Below are 11137 nucleotides of genomic sequence, written 5' to 3'. Positions count from 1 at the left end.
CTGAGGCTGGGCTCAGGAAGTAGGTGCCGGCTCCAGCTGGAAATGCTGGCCTGAAGGTGGTGGGTAGATTGCAGTGGGTACATGGGAAGGGACAAACAGCAGGCGCTCAAACAAGGAGGCCGTGGGCCCTGGAGTCCCCAGAGGGAGGACTCAGCTTACATTGGCCTGGGGGGCTTCTTGAGGGCAGGGCCAGGTGTGTCTGCTGTGGCTCCCTGTCCCCAGAATCCAACAGACACTGGAAATTCAAAGGTTGGTGGCAAGGGCTGGGAGTAGCCAGCATCTGGTGAGCAGAAACATCCATTTTCAGGTCTCTGCAGAGGCAGTGCCTGAAAGGAAGCGAGGGAGATGATGGCTTGTTGTCAAGTACGTACCTCATGCCCTTAAGCCAGGCTGCATGGCTCACAAGGCATTTCACCTCTGAGCTGTCACCGGGAAAGAGATCCAACTTTCAAGGAGAGGATACTGGTAAATAACACACTCTTTTAAAGATTTTATTCATTTATTTGACAGAGATCACAAGTAGGCAGAGAGGTAGGCAGAGAGAGAGAGGAGGAAGCAGACTCCCTGCTGAACAGAGAGCCCAATGCGGGGCTCGATTCCAGGACCCTGGGATCATGACCTGAGCCGAAGGCAGAGGCTTTAACCCACTGAGCCACCCAGGCGCCCCGAGCACACTCTTTTTAAGTGGGGGTGATGGTTTACAGACCCTTAGGGTGCCCTTTTATTTTGGGGGGTTGCTCTGAGCCTGGGTAGGAAAAACCGCCTGGTTAGCCACAGCCTGTGTCCTGCTGTGGCCTTATCCCAACTTGACCCAATCAGGTTATTTACAGAAGCTGGAGCAGGATTTGGAAGGAATATTCTTCACCTGAGGCTTAACCCCTCAGGCCTGGGCCCCCAGACTGCCCCTCTATAGGTTCTATGTGGCCTTAAGGCAGGTGGAGCCCTTGCCTTGAAAGCTCTTACTGTCTACCTGAGATGGGGGGAGGGGTGAGCAGGCAGGCTGAAGGCTGAAGACTGGGGGGCCAAGAAGAACAAAAAGGGAACAGCCTGGTGGGAGGGCACTTCAATGATGGGGGGGGCACCCTGTTCCTCCTCGGGGTTTGTGCATCACCCTACACCCTCAGGCGCGTCCTGCCTGTCTCAGAGCTGTTGGGGTGCTTGCCTGTCTGCCCCTTAGCTCGGGAGCTCCGGGGGTGGGGTGGTGGGAGGAGCTGACATTTCCTCAGCTTCCACCAAGTGCCAAGTGCAGGCGAAGCACTTTCACAAATGTCATCTCGTTTAGTCTTTACAACAACCCCCTGAAGCGTTATTATCTCTGCTTTGCAGACAGGCAACAGCGGCTCAGATGGAAGGACAGTCAAGCTGGAGGGGACCTATGAGGGAAGTGGCAGTGTCAAGACAGGTCTCTTCCCTGTCCCTAGCAGCATGTGGCTCTGAGTGCTCTCCTGGTTTTTTCTCTGGGCTCATCCTCCGACTTTTCTGGGAAGCACCCCCTGGTTGCTCCAGCCCACATGGTTTTTCTCTATCAGTTTCCCCAATTCAGACAACTCACTGGCTACTCCCTGTGTGCAGAAGCCTTGTGACACCTCTGGAAATGTATGTGGTGATTCCTTTCCTAGCTACATAAACAGAGGCAAAGAACTTGACTTTGGTGAGTTTCAGTAACTATAAAATGGGTATCACGACGTGTAGGTTATAGAGTTGTTATGAGGACTAAGCAAAATGGCCTGTGCTTGGGGAGGAAAGCGGGACCCTCCATGTTAGTTCTCCTCCAACCTTCTCTCCCAGCCATTCTGCACATCTTTGTGCTTTTCTTATCTTCCCCACAAGCCCTGTCTATAGCAGCTGCTCAAATGTTTGGAGTTTGACAGTCTTAACCCAGAGCAATTCACTCTAGTGAGATCAGGGATTCTGAGCAGACCTGTTCCAGGAGACTCCTCCACTTTGTTGCTGGATTGGAGGCACAAGCAAAGGAATAATGGAGTGTCTGCCCAATCTGATCTCTCACCGTGAAGTCTTGTGGTGACCTTGGCCCCTGGTTCAAGGTGAGCTTAAGGGAATGTATAGTTTTCAAGCTTTCCTTTGGCTGTTAGAGCACAAATGGATTCCTAACACCCCAGTCCAGTAGCCAATCCAGGAAACACCTGTGTACAGAATACAAATACCAATATGATTTTATTCAAACACAGGCAGGAACAAGGACCTTCAGAGCTGGGTAAAAACAATAAGTTAAAAGCATGGTTAGAATTTCAGATAATCATAAAAAGTCCAAAGGAGGTGATTTTCCTCCCTCCTTTTCTATTGATTAATTCAACACAGCATAAAAATAATTTATATCTATAAAACACCCTTATTTCTAAGCAAATCAGCGGAGGTGGCCCAAGGACTTCCTCAGCTATGCACAACACAATCTCCACCCCCACCTCTACCCCACCCAAACTTTAAATCAAAAATGGCCCATGATATTCAGGCAGAAGGTGGGCTCATGTCAGCAGTAGGCTATCAAGGACACTGGAAGGAGTTTCTCAGCCGAGAGATGCCTGCTTGGGTCCCTTGGTCAAAAGATGGGTGGTTCCACTTGGGTATTGGAGTCCATTTTGTTTAGAAGGAAGCAGCTGAAATCCTAGCAGGTGGACTTTGGACTGGTTTGGGACATTCCTCCAGGCTGCACTGGATAGGGTCCCAAGGCACCCATGGACTAGGCTGGTGGTTGTTTCAGGGCTCTCATGGCCTTGAAGGAAGCAGACCTTGTGTTTCATGTGAGCCGGACAAGGCCAAAGGAAGGTGGGAGGCGGATCCTTCCCTTTGTCTTTCAGTCTGTATTAGTCTTTCTGGGAGTACTGGGAAGAAAATATCCGTGCGATCCTGCGAGTTTCTTCCTCAGGCAAGTTGGGAGGCAGCGAGTTGGGTCTGGGACGACAAGGCCGTCTGGACAAGACTCTGCTGGAGGCCTCACTCTTGTCCTGAAAGAAGAAGTCAGCTAGGTGAGGATATGGCACCTCCAAGAAATGACTTTGGTTCCTCTCATATCTTGGTTCTCTGGCTAATATTGACATAGAGCTGACTGGTTTACAAAGCACTTTATGGACCTGACCTTGTTTAACCCTCTCAACCCCACGGGTGGGCACGTTGTTCCTACGTCATGGACAGGAAACTAGAGTTCAGGTTTAAATAAACTCAAGGTCCCACAGCTTGGCGTGGCAGAGCCGGGATGTGAACCCTAGCTGAGACTCTGTGTGCCTGTGGAGGAGCAGCAGTTCCCTCTGGGACAGGACTAAAGCCTCATCCCTTCTCTTGCTGCATGAATATGGGTAAGCTATTCGTCTTCTGAGTTTTAACTGTTCTACATGTCACCATGGGAATATATCCAATTGCCAGGGAGGAGATGTTGGTGAATACTACACTCTCAGTATGGCCCCTGGGAGTTCTGACAGCCGCCAGGTGACATGAACCACATCCCAACACTGCCCTCCTACCAAAACTTTCCCTGCCTCAGGCTGACAGGGTATCACCAGTTCCCCTTTAAGGTCCTAGTGTGCATTTGGGTTATGTGATGGTGGTCTTCTGGACTCCTATGTGACTCACTCTTTTGCTCATTCAACTGCTCCCCACTCCACTTTATTTTCTGTACCAGGTTCCTGCCCTGAAGGAGCTCAAAGCTATACAAAAAAGCCAACACAGGCAGCCAGTTGACAGGAAGAGGCAGTGCTAAAAGGAGATGGGGGTCACCACCACAGGTCAACCTGGCTGACCTCAACAGCATGCAGCCTGCCCTATGGAAGGGTAACTCTTCTCTGTCTCCAAATCCATGTGCTGAGGTCTTCACAAGTTGATGGAGGCATAGGCAGCTCACTGCACCACTCCCCAGGCACCAAGAATCAGTTTGGTGGAGACCCCAGAGATCTGAAACTACCTCCATGCCACTGGTGATTCTGCAAATGGGAAACTGAGGCCCAGCGAGAGTTGCTTTTGGGATAGTAACATTTAGTAATTCCCTTCCTTCACTTAACCCTTTTAATGCCTACTGTGAGGAGACAGAAATGAACAGAACCCAGTTTTCTTTTTTATTTTAAATATTGTATTTATTTATTTGAGAGAGAGCATGAGTGGGGGGTGGGAAGAGGAGAGGGAGAAGCAGGCTCCCTGCTGAGAAGGGAGCCCAATGTGTGGGCTCGATCCCAGGACCCTGAGATCATGACCTGAGTCAAAGACAGATACTTAACTGAGCCACCCAGGTGCCCTCAGAACCCTGTTCTTGACTTCCACGGCACCGAGAGGACAGAGTGATCTACTAAAAAAATTAGAATAGCAGTCAGAATGTGATAAGGGGAGTGGAAAGCCAGGCAGCCTTGAGGACTACCTGCCAATCTGGAATTCTTTATTTTATTTTATTTATTTATTTTTTTAATAGTTTAAAATAAAGATTTTATTTATTTATTTGACAGAGAGCGATCACAAGCAGGCAGAGAGGCAGGCAGAGACAGAGAGGAGGAAGCAGGCTCCCCGCTGAGCAGAAAGCCCAATGCGGGACTCGATCCTAGGACCCTGAGATCATGACCTGAGCCAAAGGCAGTGGCTTAACCCACTGAGCCACCGAGGCGCCCCCAATCTGGAATTCTAAATGCTGAAGGAGTCCACAGAACCTGAGCAAACTCTCAGCACTGAAAGCCCACAGTTAGGGTTGCCTGAGAACCAACCCACAGCTCTATGTCTTCTAGGGAGGCCTAGGCTAAAAGGAAAAAAGGAAAACTACTCTTTGTTCATGACTGGAGTTCTTCCTTCCAAAATATGAGAGGTGCTGTTTAATGCCTCAGGCCAGGGTAGACCAGTTGCCCAGTCCCTGGCTGTTGCCCTCCTCCTCTGCACTGGATGGGTGCTTCTGCAAGACACGGACTGAGTCTGATGCTTATGACTCCAACTGTGCCAGGTCCAAGACAGGAGGTTGTTAACTGCTAGACCAGTAATAGGTGGGACCAAGCCCTGGTAGCCAGAGGCTGAAATTGGGTTGGGAGGAGGCTGCCTCTTAAAAAAAACATCTTATTTATTCATTCTAGAACCAGTGGTTGTTGGTCTACCATATGCCAGGCCTTTGGTTAGGTCAAATCCTCTCAGGCGCTTGGAAGCACATTAAGTCCTCATATACGCCTCTGTACTCCCAAGATCTAAGAATGTTGTGAGCTATTTAGGATTTAGAGGTAATGATGAATCCCCTTCTAGTGCCCTGGCTCCACTGCAGACAGATCTTCTGGGTCATCAGCTGTACCTTAACTTTCCATTTCTTTCTCTGCGACAGTGAAAGGGGACAGAGATGTTTTTTGTTTTTTTTTTTTTTTTTTTTTTTTTTTTTTAAAGATTTTATTTATTTACTTGAGAGAGAGACAGTGAGAGAGAGCATGAACGAGGAGAAGGTCAGAGAGAGAAGCAGACTCCCCATGGAGCTGGGAGCCCGATGCGGGACTCGATCCCGGGACTCCAGGATCATGACCTGAGCCGAAGGCAGTCGTCCAACCAACTGAGCCACCCAGGCGTCCCGAGATGTTTGTTTTTAAAAGCTAAATGGGAAAACAGGCCTAAGAGCATAGTCCCCTATTTCAAATCCTAAACCAAGCTTCTGTGTCATCTGCCAGATGAGAAGCACTGTTTTCAAGAAGTTCTGGTAGGTCTTATTTTCCATCCTTGGAAGGGTCAGTTGGGTACTTCAGTTTATGAAATGACCATTAAAGAGCTTTGTTAGTGACTCATCAAGCCTTTTAGGAGCCTAAGATCAATCTAACCCGATCAATTTTTTAAAAATAAATTTATTAAGCTTTTTTTTTTCTTTTTTTGAGAGAGCATGCCTATGCATGCTCATATGCATGATTTTGGGGGGGAGGGGCAGTGGGAGAGGGAGAAGCAGGGTCCCCTGCTGAGCAGGGAGCCCAATGTAGGGCTCCATTCTAGGACCCTGGGATTATGACCTGAGCTGAAAGCAGATGCTTAACCGACTGAGTTATTCAAGCGTCCCTCAACCTGATCAATTTCTAAGGACAATAAGTAGCCATGGTTTCTGTCCTCATAGGGCCAGAGGCTAGCTCAGGCTAGAGGGGAGAAGACCGATGCCAACCCACCCAACAATCACAGAGATGAAGCTTAGAACTCGGAAGCATGGAGAAGGGAGCAATTCATGACAGCTAGGATGGCCAGGGGAGGCTTCACACAGAGGTGAGATCCTAGCTGGGCAGAGTGGCAGCCAAACTGGAGGTGGAATGAGGTCATTTCACTGGGGGGAACGGCCTGAGCACAGGCCCACACCTGACTGGCTGGGCCAACATCTGCCCTGGAGCTGAATCAAGTGTGGCTGGTTCAACCAACTTCCCAGCATTCACATCCCCACTGGCAACCCAGGGGCTTTATCTGTATGGCCCAGGCCCAGGGACAGGGCTTGGCTCTGTCTACTAGGCAGGGCAGGGGTGTGGAAGGACAGAGAACACACACTCAGCAGCGTTTGGCTTTTGTTGACCTCAGTAGGGTCTAAAAAACATCTTGACTGGGAGTAAAGGTTCTTCCTTCATTAGTTATTACTCCAAAACACACAACTAAGGAGGGGCTGGGCAGAGGTGAAATTGCTCAGAACAAGGACACCCCTCCATGTTCTGACTGCTCCTCGGAAATCCTCACATGCTCCTGCTGGAGCCCTGGGGGCCCAAGCCCTGAGCAGGTCCCCTTGCTCAGTAGATACCTGCCTTGTTCGACTTCCACCCACTTCGCTGGCTGCCTTCCCCTAGGCTGGGACTAGGACTTGTTGGGGCTAGAGTAGCAGATTCAGTAGCCACAGCTAGGAGCAGGGCAGAAATGGGGACAAGATACACAGACCAGGGTCCTAGCCCTGAGAGACAAATCCTAAATTTGAGCCCCCAGCCCAACTGCAGCATGGCTGGGCTTCATGAGCAGATGATGGGAGACGAGGTGCTCTGTCACTCAGGAATGGCTTCCAGCTGGTAGATCCTTCTTTGGCCAGGTCCCTGTGACATAGTATCTTCTCCAAAACCTCCCTCAGGAAGGCCCAGCCCTCTTCTTTTTTTCTTTTCTTTTTTTTTAAGATTTTATTTATTTATTTGACAGACAGAGATCACAAGTAGGCAGAGAGGCAGGCAGAGAGAGAGGAGGAAGCAGGCTCCCTGCTGAGCACAGAGCCTGATGCCGGGCTCGATCTCAGGACCCTGGGATCATGACCTGAGCCTTCGGCAGAGGCTTTAACCCACTGAGCCACCCAGGCGCCCCGAGGCCCAGCCCTCTTCTTTGGGTTGAAATGTGGTCTGGTCCAAGTCACTATATTCTGGGTTCTCTTCACTCTAGTCCCCCAGTGGATCCTCTTGAACAGATCACCTGCTGCCAGGAAGGTGGTGGGTGCAGGTCTCCCCACTTACCCCTGCTTCAGGGTGTTCCTGAGACTCTCAGAAGGGAGGCAGTGGGGTAGAGTGGAAGGAAAATGGTCTGTGGCCAAACTCAACTATCCACTTGCTTGATGCCAAGACACACTCTTTCTCTGGGTCTCGGTATCTTTGTTACCAAAGGGAACTAAGAACTTCTGTTTGGCCTTCTAATCCAGGTCTACTATGAAGGTGAAATGAAATTCATATGTGACCAAGGGTCTGGTCAGCTACATCTTGTGAAACACCTGCTACAGAGAGGACTTGCTGTTCTCAGACCTCACGCCAGGCAGAGCAAAAGTAAGGTACTGTACCTCCCCAAGGCATGCCCCCAGGTCTGGCCAAGCTCTCCCCGCTCCACTGCCCTCTGCCCAGTGAACCTCTGGACCTGGCATCAGGACTGAAGTTTTGTTCTTTTCCAGAGCGATCCCCTTAGGTAACATAAACACAGACTTAGTTGCTGGAAACAAAACTTTTGCAAGGGCTAAAAACTGAAAGTAAACAGCTCCCTGATTCTGGCTGCCTAGGAAGGCTTGCCAACGGGATTGCTGCCCCAGAGACAGCTCAGTACAGCTGTCTGTCTTCCTCAACTTTCACCCCCTTGGCTAGCTGCCTTCACCTGGCACCGGTGGCTCCCACAGTCCTCTCTCCCACGGCTGGAATTAGGACTTCCTTGGGCTAAAGAGAGTTTGCAGATTCAGCAGCTACAGCTAAGAGCAGGGGGAATGTGGGGACAAAACACAGACCAAGGGCCTAGCCCTGAGAGGCCAATCCTAAACCTGATCACTCAGCTCAAGTGCAGTGTGGCTGGGCTCCCTACTCTGAGCTCACCCTCTGCTTCTGCAGTAGAGCCCTGGTCACGTGGTTCTTACCACCTACTGCTCCCTCCGTTCCTCACCACACCCACTTCCTTCCCTATCCTTCCTCTGAGGAGCCTTCCCTGACAAGAGGCCCTTCTATAGGGACTAGAGTCACTCCCTCACCCTGGGCCTCAGTCTCCCCATCTACAGAATGAAGAGGCCTGACTAAATCAAGACCCTTTGACCCTCTGAACTCACACCCTGCTAGGGAGAGGGGTTGAAAGTCCTGACTCCTGAGAGGGAAAGGTTAAAGTGTCACTCCTGGAAGAGGTCCTTGCTCCTCCCAGACTCTGGCTTCAGAGTAGCTCAGGCAACTTGAGCCCTGTGTCTGCCTAAAGGTCCTGTGGGCTCTTTCCCTTGAGGTGCCTGCCAAGTTGCATTCTGGGTCAGGGTGGGCACCAGCCAATTCTGGCTATTACCCCTGACTTCTGTACACCCTTGGCAAGGGAGCTCATCTCCTAAAAGCTCTCTGTATGGACTTTTATCAAAAACCCTTGGACCATTAGGATTCTTCTTGGCACTCTGCAGAGAGCTGGGGACTTGGTGGCTCAAAGAAGTGAGGCAGTACATTAAGAGGGACATCTCAGCCATCAGGCTTAGACCACAGGCTGGAGAGAGAGGATACTGGGCTCAGGAAGTTCCCTTGGGCCCCAGCTGACCTGATCTGACAGTTTTATGGAAGCTGGGTTTCTCTACCAGGACTGTGCATCTCTTAGATGCCTCTAGGCCTGAGGAAGGGAAACCAAGAGACAGAAAAATTCTTTGAACTCCTGTAAGAAGAGAGGCAAATTTAAAGCCTTAAGACTCATATACAGGCAGACAAGAGACTTCTGAGGCTAGGGATCTGTTACCCTCAGATAGGGGTGGTGTATCACCCTGGGCCTCTAACTCAGGATCTGAATGGAGCAAAGAGTCTACCGCTATAGCTTGAAAACTGCTTCCATACTTCAAGGCTGCTCTGTGGGGCTTAACTTCCCAGCTTCCAGTTCCTGGTGCTAAACTTTTGATCACGCCCCTATCCCTTAGCATTTCATTGTACCAGTTCCCCCCAAAATGGAACAATAAATAAGAGGGGAGACATCTCAATAGTAATGATGATAAAAATAGTAATAGCTAACACTCATACAGTTCTCTCCCTCTCTCAAAAAGATTTATTTACTCCTTGGGAACAACAGCACCTGGCCCCATGCCTGTGGTTCGTCCGGGAACTTGTTCCTGCTGTGTGGAGAGCCTGGCCTTGGCAGGAGGGCACAGAATAAGACAAGGCCCATCTCACAGTAAAGAAGTGCCGTGCAGGCAGACAGGGAGGCCAAAACTCAGATGACAGGTTACTTTTGCTCTTTGCTTCTGATTTCTATTCCAACCTAACTGTTCTGGTTAAGTTCAAATCCTCCCTACCTTTGACCTCCTTTCTAGCGTACACTGTTTGGACCTCTGAGTTGCCAAATTCTGCTGATTCCCTGAGAGGTATCTTTTCTCCAGAATCACAGCTTATAAAGCCTTTCCTTCATCTCTGAATTCTACTCAAGCCACTGTTGTGGCTCTGGCTTCTTTTCCCTAAATTCATTCTTTTTTTGTCTTGTTTTCCATAAGTGTTATAGTAGGCTAACATCACTTGGGAAAGCTAGTGAGTGGTTTGGAGGTCAGTACCCCTAGGAACCGAGCTCCCTGCAGACACAGTCTAAAGTACCAGGTCCAGCCCTTTAAGCATGACAGGTACTTGATAGGAGCTGGATATAAAATATAAAGCTGGCTACCCTGGGGAACTGTGAGCTCCCGAGGGAAGGGGCCTTCTATCCTCTCTGAACCTAACTCAGGACTATGACTTTAATTTGTCAGAAGATGTATGTGTCAAGTTTGAGGCCGAAATTACCTTCCTATGCTCTGGCCTATGTGTCCTCAGGCCCAGTTCTGGCTCTCCTAGTCATTAATGAGAAGTTACTGGAGGGTTCCAAGTAGAGAAGTCACAGGATTTACTCAACATCTCAAAAGGTTAAAGGATGCTGTATGCGGAATGGGTTGCCAGGGACAAGGGCAAAAGCAGAATGGCAAGAGAGATTTCTGCAATAATCTAGGCAAGAGGTGACGGTGGTTTAGACTGTGGTGGTAATGGCTGGTGTGGTGATAAATTAGATCTGGATGTATTTTTTTTTTTTTACAAGCTTGCGAATCTTTATTGTTCTCCTGGATGTATTTTAAAGACAGAGCTGCCAGAATTTCTTGGTGGATTGGAAATAGAGGTGTCAGGGGGGATTCTAAGGGTTTTGGTCTAAACCACAGAACTAGAAGGATAGGGTGTCTGTTAACAGATGGGGAAGACTGAGGAAGAGCTTTATGGAATAAAATCTGGAGTGAGTGTTAATTTGAAGTATCTGTTAAATACCTAAGTGGGGCTGTTGGGTAGGCAGGGGGGCCACATGAACCTAGAGTTGACAAAAGTCTGAGTGAAGGTAACAGTTAGCAGTGGTCAGCACGTAGAAAGGATTTTAAAGCTCTGAGATCAGATGGGATCATCTGGAAAACAAATGTAAATGGAGCAGTCTAGACTCTGCCCAGGGTTACTCCTTTGTTAACAAGTAGGGGAAATAAGGAGGAACCAGCAAAGGCAGCTGAGCGGGAATCGCCATGAGGGAGGTGGAGAACTTATTTGAACTGATGCCTTAGAAACAAGTGAAGAAAGTATTTAAAGGAGAGAGAGAGAGAGATCGACTATGTCACACACTGCTGAGAGGGCAAATAAATGGGGCACTCAGATTTGATAGGTGGCTTAGAAATATGGGTTTTTATTTTTTAAGATTTATTTATTTGACAGAGATGACAAGTAGGCAGAAAGGCCTACTTGTCAGTAAGGGTGGGTGGGTGGGGAAG

At 49.3% G+C, this 11137-nt stretch overlaps 1 protein-coding gene and 1 long non-coding RNA gene across 10 annotated transcripts in view; one reads left to right on the top strand and one right to left on the bottom strand.

Annotated features, from left to right (window-relative positions):
• Positions 1–11137, top strand: part of LOC131807520 (uncharacterized) — a 38002-nt gene that overhangs the window by 15576 nt on the left and 11289 nt on the right. For 4 of the 5 annotated variants that reach the window (XR_009344526.1, XR_009344527.1, XR_009344530.1 and 1 more), the window contains exon 2: positions 7589–7714. This is a non-coding gene — a long non-coding RNA (uncharacterized LOC131807520). Of the gene's footprint in view, positions 1–5538; positions 6202–7588; positions 7715–11137 lie in introns of those variants that run through there. The other variant, XR_009344525.1, reaches the window with a different exon arrangement.
• Positions 2150–11137, bottom strand: part of C2CD3 (C2 domain containing 3 centriole elongation regulator) — a 155874-nt gene continuing 146886 nt past the window's right edge. For 3 of the 5 annotated variants that reach the window (XM_059132807.1, XM_059132789.1, XM_059132797.1), the window contains exons 33-34: positions 7724–7840; positions 2150–2963 (exon numbers count right to left, since the gene is read on the bottom strand). In XM_059132807.1, the coding sequence (XP_058988790.1) occupies positions 2823–2963; positions 7724–7840 (258 nt within the window). In that variant the 3' untranslated portion in view covers positions 2150–2822. The remainder of the gene's footprint in view (positions 2964–7723; positions 7841–11137) is intronic. The other 2 variants (XM_059132820.1, XM_059132815.1) reach the window with 1 other exon arrangement.

This window comes from Mustela lutreola, chromosome 1 (genome assembly GCF_030435805.1).
Source record: "Mustela lutreola isolate mMusLut2 chromosome 1, mMusLut2.pri, whole genome shotgun sequence".
NCBI classification, from domain to species: Eukaryota; Metazoa; Chordata; class Mammalia; order Carnivora; family Mustelidae; genus Mustela; species Mustela lutreola.
Note: the sequence above shows the minus strand (reverse complement) of the source record. Positions and strands in the feature narration are given on the sequence as shown.